At 42.3% G+C, this 26,314-nt stretch overlaps 1 protein-coding gene across 1 annotated transcript in view; it reads right to left on the bottom strand.

Moving 5' to 3' along the window:
• Positions 1-25,626, bottom strand: part of LOC138956036 (cephalotocin receptor 1-like) — a 30,623-nt gene extending 4,997 nt beyond the window's left edge. Inside the window, exons 1-4 of the mRNA XM_070327504.1 lie at positions 23,694-25,626; positions 14,781-14,980; positions 14,175-14,386; positions 11,163-11,683 (exon numbers count right to left, since the gene is read on the bottom strand). Coding sequence (XP_070183605.1) covers positions 11,163-11,683; positions 14,175-14,386; positions 14,781-14,980; positions 23,694-24,066 — 1,306 coding nt within the window. The 5' untranslated portion in view covers positions 24,067-25,626. The remainder of the gene's footprint in view (positions 1-11,162; positions 11,684-14,174; positions 14,387-14,780; positions 14,981-23,693) is intronic.
• Positions 25,627-26,314: the final 688 nt, after the last annotated feature.

Here is a 26,314-nt window from a genome sequence, read left to right as displayed (position 1 = left end):
TTCTTTGTAAGTTGTTGTTTTTTGCTTGTTTGTTTCGTTTCACTTTTTACATTTAGTCAAGTTTTGACTAAATGTTTTAACATCGAGGGGGAATCGAAACGAGGGTCGTGGTGTATGTGTGTGTGTGCGTGTGTGCGTGTGTGCGTGCGTGTAGAGCGATTCAGACCAAACTACTGGACCGATCTTTATGAAATTTGACATGAGAGTTTCTGGGTATGATATCCCCGAACGTTTTTTTCCTTTTTTTGATAAATGTCTTTGATGACGTCATATCCGGCTTTTCGTGAAAGTTGAGGCGGCACTGTCACGCTCTCATTTTTCAACCAAATTGGTTGAAATGTTGGTCAAGTAGTCTTCGACGAAGCCCGGACTTCGGTATTGCATTTCAGCTCGGTGGCTTAAAAATTAATTAATGACTTTGGTCATTAAAAATCTGAAAATTGTAAAAAAAATTATTTTTTTCTAAAACGATCCAAATTTACGTTCATCTTATTCTCCATTATTTTCTGATTCCAAAAACATATAAATATGTTATATGTGGATTAAAAACAAGCTCTGAAAATTAAATATCTAAATATTATTATCAAAATTAAATTTTTGAAATCAATTTAAAAACACTTTCATCTTATTTCTTGTCGGTTCCTGATTCCAAAAACATATAGATATGATATGTTTGGATTAAAAACACGCTCAGAAAGTTAAAACAAAGAGAGGTACAGAAAAGCGTGCTATCCTTCTCAGCGCAAGTACTACCCGGCTCTTCCTGTCAATTTCACTGCCTTTGCCGTGCGCGGTGGACTGACGATGCTACGAGTATACGGTCTTGCTGCGTTGCATTGCGTTCAGTTTCATTCTGTGAGTTCGACAGCTACTTGACTAAATGTTGTATTTTCGCCTTACGCGACTTGTTTGTCGTTGTTGTTACTTATTCTAAAACAAAAATGTGTGTCTGTATTTTACATTAAGTATCGGTGTTTCTGTTTTTAAGTCACTTCTTGTTTTTGTGTGTTCTTGTTTTCCTTGCTGGTCTTGTCCGTTTGGTTTCTATGCGTGAAATTAAAGACGTCCCGCTTTAATATCTTATTTCGTCACCATGCTTCCCCATGGAGTAACCTCCTACCAAACTGTCGCATGTCGCACGAAAATTGAATCTAGCTAGGAGAAAAAGGTTCCTCCGAACAAAATAACTGGCAGCAAGTGCAAAGAAACTATGTGTGCATGAAAAGATTAAAAGCAGCCGCAACGGCGTGTCCTAAAAAAATTAATGCAATATAGCGCAACAGGCTGTCAAAGACGCAGGGGTTTCGGGACTGCCTTCGAAGCGGAACTCTGACGACAGGACTGGAAGCAGATGTGTGTCTAAGCTTGACGGCAATTCTGCACCACCCGACCAACTCAGTTATTCAAGGAAGGGGTCCTATATTGGGCATGTTTCTATAGCGAGCCACCTCCTTTTTACGCTCTTCTAAAAACAAAATTCTTGTTTTCAAATTGATTTCAGTGCCGAAAACAGGTTAGGCACAGGAACAAACATTATGGTTCGATAAATTGTGGTGGGTATACCATATTGCTGCAAACATTTTGTTTATTCACTTTTCTTGACAGGGTCTGATGTTCCTTACCTGGTAGGATAGTCTTGAATATAAGTTGATAACCATCCAAGCATTATCACATCATTCGACCTTTCTATTAGATCTATATAAGCTTTGGTTATGTTTTTATCACAAGGTTTTGGTATACATTTGTCCTGGTATGTGTTCACGTGCTAAAATACTGTCTGGTTTATGTTACAAACGTCTAAGCTGGGATGTATCTTCATAGAAACCGGCACGGTTGGCCTAGTGGTAAGGCGTCCGCCCCGTAATCGGGAGGTCGTGGGTTCGAACCCCCGGCCGGGTCATACCTAAGACTTTAAAATTGGCAATCTAGTGGCTGCTCCGCCTGGCGTCTGGCATTATGGGGTTAGTGCTAGGACTGGTTGGTCCGGTGTCAGAATAATGTGACTGGGTGAGACATGAAGCCTGTGCTGCGACTTCTGTCTTGTGAGTGGCGCACGTTATATGTCAAAGCAGCACCGCCCTGATATGGCCCTTCGTGGTCGGCTGGGCGTTAAGCAAACAAACAAACAAACATAGCGGACCCGTTCTGTTCTGGTTGTCGACCAGTGGATATATTGGCACAACTGGTAGGTATATATGTAGCAGGCCCGTACCGTTTTTCAAAAGCGCAGTTTACATGACCTATTTTCAACAGAAATATGTCATCAAAAATTGATCCAGAAGTTGGCAAGGCAAATTCGGCGATATGTTGGTCATGTGAACAGCGTATGCATTTAACTTATTCCAGATTGCTATCGAAATGGCAAGATAATTCTTTACACGATTTAGCCACAAAGCAACAAGTTTCAACTTCAGTCGGCTAAAGATTCGCTTCTTTGTCTTACAACATTTCAAATTAATAAGAATTTTGTCATACACAAATGTCAAGATGTAAAGATTCAATGTCGCTGTTAATGCCGACAACTCCTTGTACTCTTTGTTGTTGTTGACAGTTTTCGGCTAGCAGCACCGCCCTGATATGGCCCTTCGTGGTCGGCTGGGCGTTAAGCAAACAAACAAACAAACAAACAAACAAACAAATCTTCATAGAAACACCGTGCCGCATTAAGACCACGTTTTCAAATGGCTTTTTGTACTCAACGGCACTGATTTGCATTACCAGTGAGTGCGGACTCGTTCTAACGCTACTCTTTTATCGTCTGATGATGTTTCCATTAGGATATTCAATCAATCAATCAATGAGGCTTATATCGCGCATATTCCGTGGGTACAGTTCTAGGCGCTCTGCAGTGATGCCGTGTGAGATGAAATTTTATACGGCCAGTAGATATTGAAGATGATATGGAACCAAATCCCATAAAAGTATAAGGATGTCCAATATAGGCCCCCTTCCCCTAAACATGTATGGGTAAGTGCTGACGTCAAGGACATTTGTTCATGTAAGGAAGCTCACACTTAGCTGCGTGACGCTGTAAGTGGCTCTTAATGGCTCTCAAAAAATAAAACGCTGCCCGAAATGTACACCCAGACGTGCATGATGAAAATATCACTGGTAGAAAGTATGAGCCTCAAATAAACCGAACAGGAAGTTCTGGTCCTAAATAAGATCTACATAAAGCAAAGTAAACCTCCACAAAAAAGGCCTTGAGTGTTGTTAAAACTTGGCCAAACCGTATAAAAAAAAAAGCTAAACCCGGACCAAAGAGCAGGATTATACACTCTATTCAACGTCCTTGTACAAACTTATTCGTGTTTCCGTCTGAGCGGATGCATTTCTGGTTCCATCGAGCGAGCAGTTATCTCAATTAGTGTCCGTTACTCAAAGTGGCTAATTACTTTTTACAGCTCACTTTGTACCCATTAATCGGAATATTCCCTCAATTATATTTCCCTTTTCGGATATTTGTTCGCCTCATGCTAAGTGCAGGTACTAGTTATGACAGCTGCACATTAAAGATGGTTTCCTTCGCATAAAAACCATGACATGAGCTGCCACAGAGCTGTTCGGTTTTTTGTTTTTTTTTGGTTTTTTTTTGAATAAGAGAATCCTTCCGCTTATAGACAAACAAGAAAACAATATCAGCCTGTCCCCTTATTGCGCAGTGTGGGATTTTCGCCCACAAACTTCATTTCGAAGATGTCTCTGTTACGAAATTAGTTCAGCAAAATGTTTTCACTCAGCACAGAAAGCAACGGGATGTAGATGTTGGTACGTTTTCAAGTAGAAGGATGTTTTTACCTCATGTAGCAGCCTGGACGTATACCAATGGTTAATTAGAAGGTGGCATACACGGGAAGGGAGGTAACTTTCATTTAATCAACTTTCTTTTCATACGTAACTGACATTTTTCTTTCATGTATCCCCATAGGGATTTTGAAATGAACTTTCTTGCTTTGTTTTTACATATAGTCAAGTTTTGACTACATTTATTAACATAGACCAGGAATCGAGACGAGGGTGGTGGGTGTATGTGTGTGTGTATGTGTAGAGCGATTTAGAGAAAACTACTCTACCGATCGTCATGAAATACACATTCTAGCAGGTGATACCCACAGACGTTTTTTTGGGATTTATTTTCGATAAATGTATTAATGATGTCATTTCCGGCTGTTAGTGAAAGTTGAGGCGGCACTGTCACGACATCATTTTCCAACCAAATTGATTTCTATTTTGGTCAAGCAATCTTTGACTCAGTCGGATAACATTTCAGTTTGAAAATGTAAACATTAGTTAATTAGTTAGCTCATTCAAGTTGTCGTTAAAATCGAATTTTCATCAACAGATTTAAATTGAGTGCATTGTATTTTTTTTACTTTTCCTGATTTAAAAAATATAGAGATATGTAATGTTTACTCAAAAAATGTGCTCAGAAATAAAGAAAATAGGTTAAATAAGTACGACTTTTGCTTGCTTCGCGGCAACAAGCGTGACCCGTCTCGGTCTTCGGGTATGGTTAGCCGAGACTATCTAAATGTAGAGTAGGCAGTGACTGGTGTTTGGTGTTGATCTTTTAGTGTGATGCCGATAGATTGTCTAAATGTTTTTGTATTGCTTCACGCGATTTGTTAATCTTGAAATAGCCTCCGGACCATACGTGGGATTGACAAGCCTTAATAATAATACAATTAAAAAAACACTTCAGTATGACACTAGAAGCCAGTAAAATGTGTACAATGTGGGCGTGAAGTACGTAATACAGTACATGTCCTGCGTTTAAAAAATGTTTCGTGACACTGTTGACGATGTGTTAGGTGCAAGATGTAAACGATCAGCCGAAGCAAACACGTATTGCAAAGGTACGGACATCAGGCACGAAATGAGTCTGTAACTAGTTTTACTGTGGCTTCTTCACAGACGAAAGCAAGCAGAGACAAATGCGATTTTCTGGGAGATGAGAAATGCAAAGTATGATACTTAGGCGGTGGCTTGTTTTGCCGTTTCTTTGACATATTGCGGTCAAAGATGTTAAAACACCCACATCATTCAAGACGAAGTAAAGCGTTACACTTTGACATTGGAGAGAAACTGGGACATGGAAAAGAAGTGAAGTTGCGACTCGAAAGTCATCTTAAGCGTCACTTTGGCTTCGTTCTATTTCATTTGCAGCTTCTTTGGGTTATTCGGATTGGTAGTTTATCGAATTGGAGGTCACACAAGACATCATTTGCACAAAGAGTCATACCGGTGTAACACGAAATATTTACTCCACGAAAAATTTACTCCGGAGTATACATTTCGTACGAAATTCTTATTCCGAGTACACCTTTCGTACGAGAAAAGAACTCCTCAAGGAACGAAAAAATTACTCCCTCTACGAAATCTGTACTCCCCATTTTTTTTACTTCCAGAAAAAATCTCGTACGCAAAAATGGGATGCGGGCGAAGGGATAATGCCAATATGTGATCTCGCGCAAACGAATGTCGCGCTACCCTAGGCCTGGCCCTCCCTTCACCCCTTCCACCAGCAAGACTAACAAGGGACAAGGGAGTAAACATTTCGTGCACCTGGCATGGGAAGTTAAATTGCTCGTGTTAGGGTGAAGTAATTTATTCGTTATTTATTCGTCAGGGGAGTAACATTTGTGTACGAAATGTTGACTCGGAACACACCTGTCGTGGGGAGTAATTTTCTCGTGTGATGGGGGAGTACTTTTTTCGTAAAGGGAGTAACATTTTTGTACGAAATATTTACTCCGGAGTAAAAATCTCGTGAGAGTAATTTTCTCGTGTTACACCGGCTCAGAGAAGAAAAAGGACGCAAACAACTGTAAACAATTATTGTACGGTCAATCCTCACAGAAATGTGATCCAAGTCTCTTTAGCTAGCGATCTGCGACCCCCCGCGGGGGGGAGTCCCATATTGGTTGGGACGAGAAAGAATTTACCCGATGCTCCCCAGCATGTCGTAAGAGGCGACTAACGGATTCTGTTTCTCCTTTTACCCTTGTTAAGTGTTTCTTGTATAGAATATAGTCCATTTTTGCAAAGATTTTAGTTAAGCAGTATGTAAGAAATGTTAAGCCCTTTGTACTGGAAACTTGCATTCTCCCAGTAAGGTCATATACTGTACTACGTTGCAAGCCCTGGAGCAAATTTTTGATTAGTGCTTTTGTGAACAAGCAACAATTGACAAGTGGCTCTATCCCCTCTCCCCCCTTCCCCCGTCGCGATATATAACCTTCGTGGTTGAAAACGACGTTAAACACCAAATAAAGAAAGAAAGATAGCGATCTGCGAATATAACACTATGGATCCGACACATATTTAAACACTTCTTAAATGAAAAGTGTCATTGTGTGTGATTTTCTTTGAATACAATGTGCTATGTAATCGGCCAACTTCCGTCTTCTGATGACAAACTATCTTATCCTTATCATCCTGGTGAAACCAGCGACTGTCTGATGAAAATTAGATAAGGAATTTACCCAAACTGGTTGCTGTTGTGTTTCCATTTTGTTTTGACAAGTGACTCATTCACTCATTTTACTTTTGACATCTTCGATTGGTATTCACTGTGTTCCCCGTTCCTACAACTCAATTCTTTTGACCCAAAACTGATTCTCCTGATTCGTTCCTAATACATTTCACATGTCAAAGCGTTCGCGTTGCAGATGTAATGTATAATTTACGGTTCCTTTTTACCCGTTTTAGCTAAACTTGTGCACTTCTGCTGACCGTTTGGCTGCAACGGGCAAGGTACTTTATTGTTATCACTGTCCCAGGGGGAGAAGGCAGTCTCTGATGTGAAATTATGACCAGTTCAGATGCAGGCGCACGCTTGGCCATATTGCTTTCAATACGTTTCCCTGGTTCTCTATTGTCAGTTCTGACCAGAGGCCACGTGTAACGAGATTTTACACCGTTTGGGCTACAACCCTAATGTTGCATGCCTTGCGAAAAATGTGGTCCAAAAAGGTGTTACTGTTTTCTTTTTGAAGCGGTTTGCCCCCGCGCAGAGCTTGGAATTCCTGTTTATCACAGAATCTAGACGCAACGCACGTTCAAAAGAGACTTCAAACTGTTAGGTCTTATAATCTCAAGATGCTATCCTTTTGAAATAAAAACCTGGCTGCAGGAATTCGTGTCAGAGCTTTACTCTGGGACACATTTAAAACCGTGCAGAGGAAGTTGACATTCTTCACTAACGTGGACTAGCTATCAAACAACAGCATATCTTATATAGGGTCGTTTAACTGTCTAGACTATAATCAGAATGTACTGGCTTTTCGAGAAAACCAAACATTCACAAAAGAAATTAGCATCAACGCTTTCTTTTGGAATCCGTTCAACAGTGAAAAGTTTGACATGTTCTGCTACTGTGTAGACCAGTGAATTCCCCACAAAACTCGTGTTTGTATGAAACTTTTCGACGGCTTTTGGACTTTAACTTTTGAACGTGCTGGCCTCAGGGATAATGGGGGCTACATTATGTCCAAACCTTCAACTGAAAATCCTAGGGGCCCTAACCCTGAACATACATTGCTGAAAGTTTTAGAACTACAAGTAATGCCTGGAAGTCACGAACTGGAAATCGACGGCTGAACTTTTTTTCCAAACTGGAAATCAAGAATAGGCCTACAACGAAAAATTAGCACCCTGAGCTTCAGAAAAATGAAAAGCTCGCTGCAAAAATGTGTGACATCGCGTTTTCGTTCTACCCCTCTGAATCCAAGCGATAGAGTTTGATATTTCCTCCGATGGTAAAATCTTAATGATACATAATTATGTCGTCCAGAAAGTTCTCAATGTTTGGACGGAAATGGGAATGTGCTGGCCATATCAGACTTCGCTGCGGACATTTGCACCAGCACTTTCCTCTGGAACTAGTTTACCTCGGAATAGAGTGAGTTTGCCGATCTCCCCCTAACTCTGTTTGAGTTCATCGGAAAGTTTATTCTGGGAAAAGTTTTCACACTAAAAGTTGCATCTGCCTCCAGCGTGCTTTAAAGCGAACCACGTTCTCCAAATTGTGTTTGCTGTTTCCTCGTTCTTTCGAAACGGCAAACGCTCAAGGTCAAGAGGACGTTTCCCGTCGCGTAGGACAAAACAATAGACATCAGTTGAAATCTCTCTCTCTCTCTCTCTCTCTCTCTCTCTCTCTCTCTCTCTCTCTCTTCTCTCTCTCTCTCTTCTCTCTCTCTCTCTCTCTCTCTCTCTCTCTCTCTCTCTCTCTCTCTCTCTCTCTCTCTCTCTCTCTCTCTCTCTCTCTCTCTCTCCCCCTATCTGCAACTGATGCTCATTTGATTTTCGTTCTGTTTCGTTATATTGTTTGATTTTGTGTTAATTGGTTAATATTTATCTTGGCAAAACAAAACAAATAATACAAACAATCGTCATGGCACCAATATAAACAAAACCTAGAAGGAGAGGATGCATCTCAAATCATATGAAAGGCTGTTGGCGTCAAATTGGCTGGACTTAACAGCAGCTCAATAAATTCACACCCGACGCATACAGAGCAAGGCAATTCTCCGTGAAATCAATTTGATCAGCTAAAAAAGAAAGCATTCCAATCAGGAAAATAAAGTCAAAGAAGCGAGAGACTGGAGGTTTTATCTAACACTATCCAGTCTTTGAAGATAGGAAGTGGATGCCCTTTATTAAAGGAATAACCGAGAACCCAACGAAAACAAGTTCTTCGAAGGGGCAAGTAAGCCAATAAAAAACGATAGGAACCAGCGACTAATAAGGTAGAATTGACCGGAGGGGAAAAAATCAAGGGCCCGATCTTCATCATCAGAGTTGGTGCCAGAGCAAGTGTTCAGAAGTGAAGCTGTTGGAGCCAGTCGGTTGCCTCCGTGACTCCTTTGAAACGGTTCATCTAGGGAATTCATATGTGATTATTTTAGTCCCTTTCATGTTGAATTAATACAGTTTGAAGCTTTCGTGTCTACAGGTCCCATTTTTTGCTCAATATATGAATAATCAAACTTTGTCCGTGTGTGTGTGTGTGTGTGTGTGTGTATGCATGTGCGTGCGTGTGTTTGTGTGTGTGTGTGCGTGCGTGCGTATGTGTGTGTGTGTGTGTGTGTGCGTGCGCGCGTACGCTGCTGTGGGATGTGCAAATCAGACATCTGACAATATTTAAGAAAGTGGGGTACTTTAAATGTACCATATTTGCAATGATGATAATTAAGGAAGGGCTAGACCTTTTTTTAACCCAAATCTCCCTCACCATTCGCAGAATTCCAGAATCAAACATACTGTTTTCATGAGCCGTTTCTTCCAAACGAGATTCGTTGATTTGTCTGAAGACGCCGTCATCCAAAGTGGGAAAAAAGACAACAAAACAAAATGAAACCTGATTATGCAGGCTCTTTTGCGTTCTATAACTTCCCTGCATTATTGACACCGCCGTTACACATCTGAAGGGACTCACAGTGCCATATATATATATTTACGTACAGAGCACGGCTGATAAACCTTTCACATATATCACCTTTAGGGGGGGTGGGGGGGGGGGGGGGGGCAGGGGGAGGAAAGAAGACTGAGGGCTTTAGGCATACCAAGAGGTTGAAGGAGGAAGTACTATGTGATCCTGAAACAACGCACTGACCTATTCTCCAGTATATTAAGGCTTCGGGGAAGACACAGGCGACATATTACGGTCGGCAGCACTCTATAATTCCCTGAAGTCAAGGCGATCTTGCCGCCATTACATTACAATGGCCCGGCGTCAACCGACAGGATGCACTTTGGAGAAGAAAAGAAATTGAAGACAGAGAGTGGGAGGTAGAGATGGAGAGGGACAGAGTGAGAGAGAAAGACAGAGACAAAGAGAGACGGACAGAGAAAGTGTGTGTGTGTGTGTGTGTGTGTGTGTGTGTGTGTGTGTATGTGTGTGTGTGTGTGTGTGTGTGTGTGTGTGTGTGTGTATATGTGTCTGTATGTGCGTGTGTGTGTAAGTGTGTGTGTATGTGCGTGCATATGAGTGTGTATGTCTGTGTGTGTGTGTGAGTTGTGTGTGTGTGAGAGAGAGAAAAGAAAGAGAGAGAGAGATATATAGAGAGAGAGAGCGAGAGAGAGAGAGAGAGAGAGAGAACGAGAGAGAGAGAGAGAGAGAGAGAGAGAGAGAGAGAGAGAGAGAGAGAGAGAGAGAGAGAGAGAGAGAGAGAGAGAGAGAGTGGGCAAGGTTACACACACTAACATGAAATAAGGGAAAAATGATCTTCCTACCGGTTCTCAAGTGTGTGATTTACAAGGGTTGCCTGCCGTAGGGGAGGCTTTCTTTGATGAATGAGCTGCTCATTCGTGATCCTTAAAACAAAAATGTTGGCTTGGCTTCCGATTCAAGAAAAAAATAACTTGAAAAACAACAACTATAAATGTTAACTTTTATTCTTGGTCAAAGCACGAAGTTCACACTAACCTGATTTTCCACGGTGATTAATTTTGGCTGTCTCGTCTGATGATTATTTTACGTAAGGGATATGATGGCTGCTGTCCCCAGAGTCAAAAAAAGAAACGAATCGATTTGTTAACTGAACGTTAAAACTGGACTGGCATTGGTGTATGGGGACCACTTTTTTTTTGATTCGTTTGACGAACCTGATTTGTGTAAAAATCGCAATCTCGAACTCTTTTGATTACGTTTTGCATTTTTAAAGCCTCCTCTTTTATGACGAACTGAATCTGAGGACCCCTGGGGGGGAGGGGGGGCGAGTGTATCCATAGCGCCTAGAGCAAGTGAATCTCATGGTAAGTACGCACACACGTACACACGTACACATGAGCACAAATAAACATTGACACAGTGAGAAATAAAGAGAGAGGCCGACATAGAGAGAGAGAAATAGAGGGAGAGAGTGAGAGAAAGAGAGAGAGAAATAGAGGGAGAGAGAGAAAGAGAGAGAGGGAGAGAAAGAGAGACAGACAGAGAGACAGAGAAAGAAAGATAGAGAGAGAGAGAGAGAAAGAGAGAGAGTGAGAGACAGACAGACAGACATACAGACAGACAGACATACAGACAGACAGACAGACAGACGGACAGACAGAGACAAATAGGGAGAGACAGAGACAGAGAGAGTGGGTGGTGGGGGAGGGCCGAGTGATCCGGAGTAAAACGACTAGGAGGATACTCATCGCCGTCAACTCATACTCACTGTCATAGGGAACGTTCTCATCAAACGCCGCCCACAGCTGCGCCACGTAGAAAGGCGTCCAGCACATGAGGTAGCACACCACAACAGTCAACGTCAGCTTAAACGTTTTGATTTTGGCGCGGGATATTCCGATCGGACCTGCGCGTGTGCGGCCGGTCACGTGGCCCTGTCCCACGAGGAGTCGCGTTGAGGTAGTGAGGTCAGCCGAAGAAGACGAACTCTGGCTGGCGTCAGTGGGATACTTCCGGCGGTCGAAATTTGACAAATCTGTCTGATTCATAGCGGCTCCTGCATGGTCTGAGTCCAGGGAGGATTTAAGGGCAACAGCAGAAGTCGAAGTATGCAGTGATGCCCCTGTGGTTTGGCCGTTCCCCACATCTGACGGTGAACAGCGACTGTCAGCCACAGTCCTAGACGCGCCGTGGTGCCACGCTGTCTTCCCTTGCTTGAGGTCTTTGGCGGTGCTGGTGGTGCACGTGTGCTGCCGAGCGGTGTTGTTCCTTGTGGAATGGGGTGTATACCTATTTAACAGAGACCACAAATAATACGATATATTTTCAAGATCTAGATTGTTTTAATACCATCATTTGAACATTGTTTGTGACACATGTGTTCGCCTACTCTACCTCAGGCAGAACCCTTACAACTCATGTACTTTAGCTCTCCCTGTGGGGATAAGGGTCAAGTACTCTCTCGTGTGCAGGAGTGTTGTGCACAAAGTGCAATTTTCGCTGTGAATGGCACATCAATTCGCTATTAAAGCACGCTATTGACGGTCACGTCTCTTGGCCTCCTTATTACGACACTCCCTCTCCCTATCTGGATTGTTGACTGCCCGTCTGTCCTTCCGTCTGTTCTCTCTCTCTCTCTCTCTCTCTCTCTCTCTCTCTCTCTCTCTCTCTCTCTCTCTCTCTCTCTCTCTCTCTCTCTCTCTCTCTCTCTCTCTCTCTCTCCGTCTCTGCAAATGTCTCTGCGCCACGTAAAAAATATGATCGGTTTTAAACTTTAATCTCTTGAGTGCTCTTAGATAGCTTTTTGTACCCATCAATTATTCGTAGAAGGCATGAGTCCGCTTTTGCACGTCGCTTCATTAAACCTGTCGTTCTGCCTGAATTCAGCCTCTGGCCAAGCAACGAAGTTTTAACTGCCATGCTGAAAAGGTCAAGGTGTGCTATTTATCAAGATGCTGCAGATTCTGGTAAAACATATTTGGAAATTTAACCTGCTGCCGACAGGCCGATGATGTATCGAAAGAAGATTAGTGAAGTATACGTGGTGCATGCGAACGCGCGTAGAAGCATGGTCTGGAACCTGGGTGAATAAGGTCGGGATTGCATAATTCTACATATGCGCCATTAGCTTCCCATCCCACCCAACCACCCCCACACCCCTCGAACCACCCACCCGCTCTCTAGTCCATTTCTGTTTATTGTAAATTGGGTTGGTCTGAAGATCGCGTGATCCATTTACTTCTTCTCAAGCCTTCCTGGCGCCGGACGATTACTTTCGCATAACTTGCGCACACCGTTGTTGTTTTTTGAGTACTTATGTTTCCTATGCATTAATTTTCTTCATTGTTCTCTCTATTTTTTCTGGACTAGGCTATCTTTCCCTAAGCCCGGTGGTTGTTGTTTTAATTTTTTTTAAATTTCCCCCGCAAAATCGAAGGGGTCAGGGTTGACGGCAGGAGAAGGAGTCAATCGATAACAAGTAATCACAGATGTTTTGCTCAGTCGTCATAATTCTCTCCCACACATGTTGAGCACATTTGTTTTTGTTTCCATCCAGTATGTTACCGAAGGGCACACAACAACTCCCGAGAATGTCTCATGTTTTAAACGCCTAAAGTAGACATCAACAACTTGCACGGGATTGTACACATTATTGGCTTTTTTCCCCTTTTTACATTTAGTCAAGTTATGACTAAATGTTTTAACATAGAGACGGGGAATCGAGACGAGGGTCGTGGTGTGTGTGTGTGTGTGTGTGTGTATAGATCGGTTCCGAGAAAACTATTGCACAGATCTTCATGAAACTTCACATGAGAGTTCCTGGGAATGATATCCCCAGACCCTTTCTTCTTTTCTCGGATTAATGTCTTCGATGACGTCATATCCGGCATTTAGTGGAACTTGAGGCGGCACTGTCACGCGCTCATTTTTCAACCAAATTGGTTGACATTTTGGTCAAGTAATCTTCGACGAAGCCCGGACTTTAATCGTGCATTTCAGCTCAGAGATTTGAAAATTAGTTAATGAGTTTGCTCATTAAAGTTGTCATTACAATCAAATTTTCGCAAAGAGATTCAAAATCGATTGCATCATATTTTTCATAAAATTCTGAATCAGAAAATATATACATAAGTCATGTTTACTCTTAAGATGTGATCACAATTAACGACTCGAAAACAGGTTAATTAGTACCACGATTAGAATTTAAGAAATCGATCCGAAAACGATTTCATCTTATCCTTTATCATTTCCTGATTCCAAAAACATATGTATATGATATGTTGTATTTAAAACAAGCTCAGAAAATTTAAATCCCGTCGCGATATAACCTTCGTGGTTGAAAACGACGTTAAACACCAAATAAAGAAAGAAAAAGAAACACAATTTAAAAGAATACAGAAAAGCGCGTTTTCCTCCGGGCTATTCTTGCTTGTCTATTTCACTGCGTTTTGCACGTGGGAGGTGAGCGATTTCCTTCTCGCGGCGATTGACGAAGCAGTATTGTCTTGGTGGAAAAATGCAGTGCGTTCAGTTTCATTCCGTGGGTTCGACAGCTTGACTAAATGTATTATTTTCGCCTTACGCGACTTGTTTTGTGTTATCAAACTTTGCTCCAAAACGCTGAGCTAGCTATCATTGGGTATTGCAATGTACTGCAGAGGTGGAGCCGGTACAGCGCTGGGTCAGTGCAGTGCCCATACGACCCTTGTGGGTTACGGGGTTTGTGAGCAGTGAATGTATATTAATCAGATTCAGATCCAGTTCCAGCTGGAGAGCATACCTGGGTGCATTGTTCTCCGCCATTTTGCTGCTGCTCCACACGGCGTAGCTGATGTGCCCGTACAGCACGGCTAGTGTCAAGGACGGAGCGATGAAGACGCTGAGGGTGTTCCAGATGATGTATAGCTTGAGGGTCCAGGGAGGATCGAAGTTGGCCCAGCAGTCGTGGACCCCTGTTCCCTCCTCAAGCTCCTTCAGCGAGAAGATGAACACCTGTGGAGTACAGAAACAAGGTTAATGCTAGACCTTTACTCACATTCAAACAAATGTACTCAATCTTCTGTTGTTTGCCAATTGACCCTCTATTGTTTTTGCACACCAGTTAAGCAGTGGATTGCGCAGTCACACACACATAATATGCGTACTGTACCTTCACAGAGTTATAAGTGCATTGTCTCTTACCTGGAAAGGATGGCAAAAGCATTACTAAACGCAAAGCTTGCTCAGTTAAACGATGACAAAATTGGGCACGTGAGAGCATGTGTGTGTCTTACGCCGAAACAATGGGTTATCAAAGACTGGCTTTCAGGTAGAATGAAACTTTGAATCGCAAACATCCTTGCTTATTAAGAACAGACGCCCGCTTGAAATAAAAGCATATCTGTACCTGCGGCAGACTGAAGGTGAGCGAAGCCAGCCAGGCCACCATGACCATGAGGTGGGCTTGGCGGGAGGTCCACTTGTGACTGAGGAACGGTCTGCAGATGGCCACGTAGCGGTCAACAGCAGTGGACAGCAGGACGTAGGCTGAGGCGTACATGGTCACTATCTGCAGGTACTTCACCGCGCCGCACAGGAATGCCCCGCCTGCAGAAAAGGAGGTTCATTATGTACTGGTTGAATATGTGAAACATTCATACTGTGTGATGCATTCGACAAATTTACAAAATCCCCGAATGAAACAGTAAATTTACAAATTTACTACAATTTTCAGGGATTTTGTAAATTTCCTGGCTAGTTTTGAAAATTTACTGTAACATTATACAAGTCATAGAAAACCATGTGCAGGGGAAACGTGTGGAGAAAGGGAAGAGGAACATTAGACATGAGCTTTGTATGGGAATGTGAAATGAAAGAAGAATGTGAAACAGGTATTGAAGATGGGATAACACATGGTCATTATTGACGATGCAAGAGTGGTACATGCATCAGGGATAGGATTATGAAGTCAAGAGGGAATAATATTATGAAACTTGTATTAAAGATGAGTGCAGTAGTCAGGAGTAAAACGAAACATAAATGAAGGGTGGCATTGTGAATTCTCAAAGGATCATGGAGCTGCTCAATGCACTTTGTCCACCTTTTCGTTTGACATTTGATGAGTGGTGGTTAATGTACCCATCACACCGGAGATAGAGCTGCAGGTACCTCGTTTGATTTTTAAGTATAATGTGTTTATAACACAGTCTGCCTTGGTAATCGTACACTCCCGGAAACGCCTGAAAGACTGAGACAAAGTCACATCAAAACGCCAGGATGCCGCTAAAAATTTCATAACCGACAAAGAGCAGCGGAAGGAGGAGGAGGAGTCATGATATGGCTGGTTCGGTTGGAAACCCGAGTGTGAAATGATACCCTACGTCTCTGCTGCTCGCAGGAAGATAGGCATCTTAACAGTGCTGGAACATACAAACAAAAAGACACCCCCCAAAAATAAAACAAAATAAAAAGGTCTCCCGACCGAGAATCAAACCCGAGTCGCTTAGGTGGTAGGGCCTACACCACGAAGGTCGCTGAATGATGAAGTGACATTGGCAAATAAACAATGGCGACTGCACGTGAGAGCGAACAACAACAAGACCAACAAGTCGCGTAAGGCGAAAATACAATATTTAGTCAAGTAGCTGTCGAACTCACAGAATGAAACTGAACGCAATGCCATTTTTCAGCAAGACCGTATACTCGTAGCATCGTCAGTCCACCGCTCATGGCAAAGGCAGTGAAATTGACAAGAAGAGCGGGGTAGTAGTTGCGCTAAGAAGGATAGCACGCTTTTCTGTACCTCTCTTTGTTTTAACTTTCTGAGCGTGTTTTTAATCCAAACATATCATATCTATATGTTTTTGGAATCAGGAACCGACAAGGAATAAGATGAAAGTGTTTTTAAATTGATTTCGACAATTTAATTTTGATAATAATTTTTATATATTTAATTTTCAGAGCTTGTTTTTAATCCGAATATAACATATTTATATGTTTTTGGAATCAGGAAATGATGGAGAATAAGATAAACGTAAATTTGGATCGTTTTATAAATTTTTATTTTTTTTTTACAATTTTCAGATTTTTAATGACCAAAGTCATTAATTAATTTTTAAGCCACCAAGCTGAAATGCAATACCGAACCCCGGGCTTCGTCGAAGATTACTTGACCAAAATTTTAACCAATTTGGTTGAAAAATGAGGGCGTGACAGTGCCGCCTCAACTTTCACGAAAAGCCGGATATGACGTCATCAAAGACATTTATCAAAAAAATGAAAAAAACGTTCGGGGATTTCATACCCAGGAACTCTCATGTCAAATTTCATAAAGATCGGTCCAGTAGTTTAGTCTGAATCGCTCTACACACACACACACACAGACAGACAGACACACGCACATACACCACGACCCTCGTTTCGATTCCCCCTCGATGTTAAAATATTTAGTCAAAACTTGACTAAATATAAAAAGCACTGTAGGCCTACTCGCGTTAAAATTACGAACACGGAACAAATAACGGCGACGTTTATGGGTCGAAACGTCGCCGTTATTTGTTCCGTCTTAGTCATTTTAATGAGTACAGTGCTTTTTGGTCTTTTTAAAGTGACATTGGAAGGAAAGTATACAACTTAACGCCGGAATGATAGGCTGGTGACCAAACGTCGATCAAAATCTTTAGTGATCGATATCTGCTATTTATACTCAACATAAATATCGTAACTTAAATGTTACAATGAGTAGCATGAACACATGGGAAGAAATCGTCAAGAAATGGCCGACTGTATTGCATTGACAACAGTGACGCAGACACACAGACAGACACACAGACGGACACACAGACAGATACACAGACAGATACACAGACAGACACACAGACAGACAGACAGACACACACACACACAGACACACACACACACACACATACACACACACACAGACACACACACACACACACACACACACACACACAGGCAGACAGAAAGGCAATTATAAACTCTGCAAAAAAAAATATTGCGACATATTTTGTACGCCAGCTGACCAAGTGCCTTGAACAGCATAGACGGGTTGAATGCAATGGCACGGCTATGAATGTTGCAATATCTTTTTGCAGAGTTTAAATTAGATAAGAGGCACAGGGCACGGACCAGAAATTGAGAGGATGGTAGTTCATCAACCCAGTAAATCACTCGCATAGAGATCGAATTCCTCGAGCTTTCCTCGTGAAGCTTTCATTAATCACATACTAGAAAAAGACAAACACGACAAGAAATTACCTCTCATGACCAAAGACGACAGGAGAAAACCCCGTTACTAAGAAATATACCTGCTGGAAGACTACAAAGAATGCGAATGCATCTTCCTCAGTGGGAAATACATATAGAGGTAAATCTAAAAAATAAAAAAAGAGCTCAATTACACATCAAGTATCAGGAAGCCGGGAAAATGACAGCGAAAAGAAAGAACAAAAGAAAAAAAGAAAGAAAGAAAGAGAAATGAGGAAAAAAGAAAGAGTGAATGACAGAATGAAAGAAATAAGATATGGTTCTGCAAAGGGCACTCCGTCGGTTTAAAACTGGAGAAAACAAATCTTGATTAATAATGAAGCAACACATCACATCATACAGACCTGCCTGCTCTCTGATCACGGACGAAAACTAAGCAAGACGATTGCTTCTGTCAGTATTTTACGTCGTAGAGAACGAAAAATAGGTCATTTTAGAGACCTAAAGTGTGTTGGTTTGGACAGAGAACGTAAACACACTGGTGACACTGTGACGGTTCCCCTACGCTTTGTGTTCGGTGCCCTGACCCTTTGTGTTCGGTTCCCACTCGGTTCCCACACGCCAAAATTCGCGGACAAAACATCCATTTATGGTAGTATTACGCAATGTTGCTCTCTGAGAATGGTCTTGTTAGATCTGTGAGTGTTTACACTACATGCCTAGGTGCTGTTGGATTGAAGGTTTTTGATATTTTAGCCGTTATTAGGTAGAATGCCTTCCACTTTACTGAAAAACTGCATAATTCGTAGCATCGGCAAGAAATATCCTACCAAAAAATGCCTGCTTGGAACTGTCGTTGGTCCAGCAAAAAGTTCAACATGTCTGTAGCAGACAGCCCAAGTTTCAAGATTGTAGGGCCATCCAAACAGCCGTAATAATAAAAACAACAAGTCGCGTAAGGCGAAAATACAATATTTAGTCAAGTAGCTGCCATTTTTCCGTATACTCGTAGCATCGTCAGTCCACCGCTCATGGCAAAGGCAGTGAAATTGACAAGAAGAGCGGGGTAGTAGTTGCGCTAAGAAGGATAGCACGCTTTTCTGTACCTCTCTTTGTTTTAACTTTCTGAGCGTGTTTTTAATCCAAACATATCATATCTATATGTTTTTGGAATCAGGAACCGACAAGGAATAAGATGAAAGTGTTTTTAAATTGATTTGGACAATTTAATTTTGATAATAATTTTTATATATTTAATTTTCAGAGCTTGTTTTTAATCCGAATATAACATATTTATATGTTTTTGGAATCAGCAAATGATGGAGAATAAGATAAACGTAAATTTGGATCGTTTTATAAATTTTTATTTTTTTTTACAATTTTCAGATTTTTAATGACCAAAGTCATTAATTAATTTTTAAGCCACCAAGCTGAAATGCAATACCGAACCCCGGGCTTCGTCGAAGATTACTTGACCAAAATTTCAACCAATTTGGTTGAAAAATGAGGGCGTGACAGTGCCGCCTCAACTTTCACGAAAAGCCGGATATGACGTCATCAAAGACATTTATCAAAAAAATGAAAAAAAACGTTCGGGGATTTCATACCCAGGAACTCTCATGTCAAATTTCATAAAGATCGGTCCAGTAGTTTAGTCTGAATCGCTCTACACACACACACAGACACACACACACACACACACACACACATACACCACGACCCTCGTCTCGATTCCCCCCTCTACGTTAAAATATTTAGTCAAAACTTGACTAAATATAACAAAAGTAGTCAGTGAAATTGGCTGTGTTCGGTCCCCCCACACTTTTGTGACGTAGGCGTGACGGTTCCCATAATTCATTGTGTCGGTCCCCACTTTCTGTGTCGGACCCCACTTTCGACCTAATTTCTCTGTGACGGACCCCACAACCAGCCTATTTTGTGTCGGTCCCCACACCTTCTTGGATTTATGACTTGCCGGTTACTTGTATCATTGTATTCATTGAATCTAATTGTCTCGGAGTTATTTTTCAGCAAAAACCGGCAAGGCAGCACCTTTTGTGATACCAAGTAAGTCAGATGACATCAGTATGTGTGTGTGTGTGTGTGTGTGTGTGAGAGAGAGAGAGAGAGAGAGAGAGAGAGAGAGAGAGAGAGAGAGAGAGAGAGAGAGAGAGACTAACTTTATTAGTTAATGCCACAAATAATATATAACATTATTTATCTCTGGGACGGTTCCCAGTATACCAGCAAATTATGTGTTGATCCACCCACACCTTCTTGAACTGGCCTTCCCAATATCTACTCTTAGTCTTACGGCCTTGGAGATATGCAATTTGGCACATTTTTAAAATAAAAGATCCACCTGTCGTATGTGAGATTCAGTTTTCAGAGCAAAATGCTGCCCAGGGACTTCTAGTGGTGATTGAAAAAAAAAAAGAGTACTTGCCTGTGTCAAGTATGTGTCTTTATCCACGCTTGTTGTAAGAGGCAACTTTTCCCAGCTCCTTGTGTTCATGACTGCTTTCTCTTAAGGCGTAAGGGTCACCCAGATTGTCGGACCAAAACTGTTATTTTTTTATTCAGTCACTTGTAATCAATGAATTGGCTTGATATTTGGTAGTTTTCTTCAAAAATCATTATATTTTCAGAAAACATCAAGTTTGAATGCCTAAATTAAGTAGAACAACTGAAAACATTATTTAGTTCGTAAAAAAATGGGCAAAATAAACCTGCAAAAATGCTAATTTTAGCATTTTTCAATGCACTCTTGGGGAAAAAGTATGTGTCCAATTGAAAAATAAATTGGCACTCATATTTAAAGCATCATTACCTACAGTATGTTCTAAAAGCTTTCTGTTTTGTTGGAAATTTTGCTTTTAGTAGCATTAGCAAAGAATACTATAATTCTATATATTATTATGATATATCACACAATCAAAAAAATTCTATTTTTCTGATTATCAGCTTCATTTTAGAACGAACTATAGCCAGTCCAGTGAACATTTGATGTGCAAAGTTTCAATGGAATAGGTGAATATTTAAAAAAGTTGATCATGCAGACAGTGTAGCTGCTCTGTGATTTCGCGCGAACTTTCACCACATAAAACATGATGATTTTCTCAAAAAATTGACTCTTTTCACAGTAGGCTCGATAATTCGCTGCGAAATTCACTTTCAATGCACGAAAGCCGCCATCTTGCCGTCAACTGTAGGGAGCAGTCGTTGTACGGTTGTTGTAAACCAGAGAGATAGGTTAGGCTTATTATTTTCCAGCAGCTCAGCGCAAAAAGGATTGTTGTTATTTTAGATATTTCGGCCAGTGATTTTTAATTCCCACCAACCTACTTTGAGCACTTATTGCAAGAAAACTATGTATGCTAGAGACAAAATGTAAACTGCACATGAAAATAGAGATATTTTTCTAGCTTTTGGCAACATCATTATTTAGTATATCTGAAAAACAATTTTTTTCCAAATTCTGGGTGACCCTTACGCCTTAAAATTAATTACTTTATGACAGTCAGAATACAATGGAACAAGGCTACATAAACCCTGACAGCCTACGAAAACGGCCCGACTAAGGCTCAACACCGCGCCAATAAATTCAGCATTGGGCCAATGTTGGGCCATGATTGCTCCGTTTTCGTAGGCTATCAGGGTCAAAGATACATATTGGTAAACTAGTAAAATACATGTTCAGCATCATCAGCAATACCACAAAAGGATTAAAACAAGAAATTCCTCCGATAGGAACTACACCCCCGTCAAAGGGAAATAACCTTCTCAGTTGGTGGCAGTGAGAATGGTTATTTCCCTTTGACCAACGGGGGTGTCCGTCTATACCAGGCCTTGTATAATTTTAATCCACCAATAACTCCCTAACCGTGTGTTTGACTGGTCCCAATTTTTGTAAGGACCGTCTCAGGAATGTATAGAACCTGTTCACCAAGTTTGGTGACGATCGGTCCGTTCATTCTTGAGATCTACTTGCGAACACAAACACATCGAGTGAAACCTATACACACCCCTATACCGGGGGTGTAAAAATCCTATTAGCTGTATGTCAGCGGCACAATGCAACCAGAACCAGCGTTTATGTGGAGTGATCGGGTGCTGGTCACTACCGCGAGCGTCACTACCGCGAGTACCACTACCGCGTCTCACACTAAAGTTGTGTTTCCGTACCCGCGACAGCGTTTTTCCAGCGGTGCGACGAAAATCAAGCACATAGAAAATGACCAGGAGTGTTTCCACACGCGCGACGCGTTAGCGGCGCGACAAGCGGCAAGCGACGCGATTTTTTTGAAAGGGTCCTGGAGCGATTTTTTCGCGTTGTCGCGCGGCAACGCGGGAGTTTACAGATTTTACCGCATGTTTAAAACGCAAGTACGGAAACACGTCACGCGTTTGCGCGCGTTTTCTTTTGTCGCTGCCGCTGTCGCGGGTACGGAAACAGAACTTACCGCGAGTACGACACTACCGCGAGTACGACACTACCGCGAGTATAACACTACCGCGTGTCACACTACCGCGAGTATAACATTACCGCGTGTCATTTTATGACTTCCATGGCTGAAGGCAAAGGTTGAAATGTTTCCTTGAAATATAAAACAAAAAGGCCTGGTCTGTTCTCTGAACACTAATTCAATGTTTGTCATGCTAACCAAGAACTCAAAACGATCAGAACACACTATCAGAATACATATAGAATGGGTTGCTTCCAATCAAAGCCGTTAGAACACAAACTCACAAGAAGTAAGTTTGCATGCGTTCTCTCTACGGTTATGGTACTCGCGGTTGTGGTACGCGCGGTAGTGTGACACGCGGCAGTGTTATACTCGCGGTAGTGTCGTACTCGCGGTAGTGTGACACGCGGTAGTGTTACACGCGGTAGTGTCGTACTCGCCGTAGTGTGACACGCGGTAGTGACGCTCGCGGTAGTGTCGCATAACCGGAGTGATCTGGAAAGGTGTCAATCTCTCTCTCTCTCTCTCTCTCTCTCTCTCTCTCTCTCTCTCTCTCTCACTCTCTCTCTCTCTCTCTCTCTCTCTCTCTCACACACATACACACACACACACACACGCACACACACACACACACACACACACACACACACACACATACTGATGTCATCTGACTTACTTGGTATCACAAAAGGTGCTGCCTTGCCGGTTTTTGCTGAAAAATAACTCCGAGACAATTAGATTCAATGAATACAATGATACAAGTAACCGGCAAGTCATAAATCCAAGAAGGTGTGGGGACCGACACAAAATAGGCTGGTTGTGGGGTCCGTCACAGAGAAATTAGGTCGAAAGTGGGGTCCGACACAGAAAGTGGGGACCGACACAATGAATTATGGGAACCGTCACGCCTACGTCACAAAAGTGTGGGGGGACCGAACACAGCCAATTTCACTGACTACTTTTGTTGTTTTTATTATTACGGCTGTTTGGATGGCCCTACAATCTTGAAACTTGGGCTGTCTGCTACAGACATGTTGAACTTTTTGCTGGACCAACGACAGTTCCAAGCAGGCATTTTTTGGTAGGATATTTCTTTCCGATGCTACGAATTATGCAGTTTTTCAGTAAAGTGGAAGGCATTCTACCTAATAACGGCTAAAATATCAAAAACCTTCAATCCAACAGCACCTAGGCATGTAGTGTAAACACTCACAGATCTAACAAGACCATTCTCAGAGAGCAACATTGCGTAATACTACCATAAATGGATGTTTTGTCCGCGAATTTTGGCGTGTGGGAACCGAGTGGGAACCGAACACAAAGGGTCAGGGCACCGAACACAAAGCGTAGGGGAACCGTCACAGTGTCACCGGTGTGGTAAAGGTCAAATTCTTGCGGGGTTGATTGTGTTTTTTTTTTATTAACTAAGAGCAACACACACACACACACACACACACACATACACACACACTTAAACACACGCACGCACGCACACACTCACACGTACACACTCACACGCACACACACACACACACACGCACACACACACATACATATATACACACACATAATTTTATACACACATCCCCCTGCCCCCACCCCCCCCACACACACACACCTGACCTCACCTTGAAACCTGTAAGTGATGTCCCAGATCATCTGCGGCAGGACCTGGAAGAAGGCCACGGAGAGGTCCGCGAGGGACAGGTGCAACATCATCAGGTGCATCCTGGACAGCTTGCCCTTCTTCATCATCAGCGACACCACCACAATACTGTTGCCCACCACGGCCAGCACCAGGATGGTGGCGGAGATGGCCACCTCGATGACCGCCAGCCGCTCGTTGCGCTCGTCGTCGGTGTCGTTGGTGGAGGAGTGGGGGCTGACCATGGTGGTGAGGTTGTGGAGCTTGTCCAAGCTGTTGTCCAGAAGGGCTGATGAGGAGAAGAGAGGTGCGGAAGGTGTCGGTGTCAGCTGCGGAGGTTCTGCGGTAGACCTCATCGTGGAGTTGCTGGAATGACGCTCAAGGCTGAAGAATGAGATGCCGAGAGCGCAGTGTGATTCTATGTGTAAAGAGGGATTATGAGAATGAAGAGTGTTCCTGAGGGTCAAGAATAAACTAAAGTATGATCCTCAGTATAAAGTATGAGTGTCAACTATGACCCTGAGGGTCAGAAATGGTCCTCAGTGCAAAGAATGTTGATCTTCTCTATAAAGAATGAATCCTCAGCATAAAGAAAGGATCCTGAGGGCAAACTGCACTTTTTCAAGCTGTGTCATTAGCCGTTTTGCAGTTCTGTCGGCTTCGGTCTGAAAACAATCGTCTTACTCAGTTGCTGTGGAGGTGAGGAGGACCATGGTTGTGATGGCGGTGTTGAGGTTGTTGAAGGTGTGGTTGAGGAGGGCTGAAGAGGAGAGAGATGCGCGTAGTGGTGTTTGTGGTGCTGACTGAAGGGCTTCTATCGCACATATCATTGTGAAGTTAATGGATTGACGCTGATGGCGAAGAACGATGCTTTAGGTGAAGATTGATATAGAGAGTGAGGATATATACTGAGGTAAACAAATGTCAGCCGAGATGTGTATCAATGTTGCACTTTTACCGACTTTGTTGCTAAGAAAGGTTTTGTATTCGTCTTCCAAATCACATATATACGAGCCGACTTACAAAGACAGAAGGGACACTAAAGTTGACACACACTATTCCCTGCAGAACAAGCGCATCACGAATTGTCTCATTAAAGTTGTCAAGACTGAAGCTCAACACGCACATCCACCAATGTTAATTTTAATTGCACAGTGCTGTGTGCATGAGTTTAGTTTCTTCACGTTTTTTCACCTTGTCTTTCCACAACGCACATATTACACAATGCAATTTTGTTTTTACTTAATCACAAGAATCGATAATCGCACGCATCAAGAATCATTATTCACATTCGGGTTTTTAACGAAAGTGCTTCGTGCTGTGAAGAAAGCAATGTGCAATCATTATCACTTTATCTAGACGACTGCAGCAAGCGGCCAGACAGGGTAATTGTTCACGTGCATTTTTATAGTTAATACACTTTTCTCAGACTTTCCAAAAGCCGTCTCTCCGGTAGTGCTTTAACTTTGTAAGCGTGCATGATTCTGCTCCCATTTTTAGCGGCTACAGACGTTGGTTGTGTCGTTTAGCATGTGAAGTCCGCTTAATATTTCACGTAAGGCTTTTAATCAGATCTTATACCACACATCAAAAGTTCTCGACACCCATTATGACTGGGTTAATTGATACATAAAATCTTTGCACTGTGCACGATCTCATACATTCAAAGGTCTCTCTTACATAATAAAAAGTCTCGACATTGGCGTTTTGCGTGAGAACTGGAAAAAGTCGCAATATACCCGCGGCCTCATTAATTCAAAGTAGCGACACTGGCGTTTGGCGCGAAATCATCAAATCGTCACAAATATACCCGCTCTCACATAATTTTATTCAAAGATCTCCACACTGGTGTTTTGCGTGAAAACTGGAAATTGTTGCACCATGCAGCTGGAAAACGACCTTAGACACAAGCCAACCTGAAAAAAGAAGGTAATCGTTAATGATGGCAACACAGTCATAAGATATTTCTACTCACGGGTGATTCCTCTACAGCCTCATCCATGCACTTTGGAGGCGCATGCTGGGTGGCCGAGTGGTAACGCACTTGCGCTCGGAAGCGAGAGGTTGCGAGTTCGACCCTGGGTCAGGGCGTTAGCAATTTTCTCCCCCCTTTCCTAACCTAGGTGGTGGGTTCAAGTGCTAGTCTTTCGGATGAGACGAAAAACCGAGGTCCCTTCGTGTACACTACATTGGGGTGTGCACGTTAAAGATCCCACGATTGACAAAAGGGTCTTTCCTGGCAAAATTGTATAGGCATAGATAAAAAAAAATGTCCACCAAAATACCCGTGTGACTTGGAATAATAGGCCGTGAAAAGTAGGATATGCGCCGAAATGGCTGCGATCTGCTGGTCGATGTGAATGCGTGATGTATTGTGTAAAAAAATCCATCTCACACGGCATAAATAGATCCCTGCGCCTTGAGTCCGAGTCTGGAGATACGCGCGCGATATAAAACTTCATATAATAATACAGTATTGTGTCTGTAAATTAAAAGAATTGAAAGGTCACCTTGTTTCCGTTGCTTGAGAGCTCTTCTGCTTTGATTGCAATCTTCAGCCGCGGATCTTCTAGTTCAGAAAACCAAACCGAGAGCAAACAAAGT

Source organism: Littorina saxatilis, unplaced genomic scaffold (assembly GCF_037325665.1).
Source record: "Littorina saxatilis isolate snail1 unplaced genomic scaffold, US_GU_Lsax_2.0 scaffold_670, whole genome shotgun sequence".
NCBI lineage: Eukaryota > Metazoa > Mollusca > Gastropoda > Littorinimorpha > Littorinidae > Littorina > Littorina saxatilis.
This window is presented reverse-complemented; position numbering and strand designations above follow the sequence as displayed.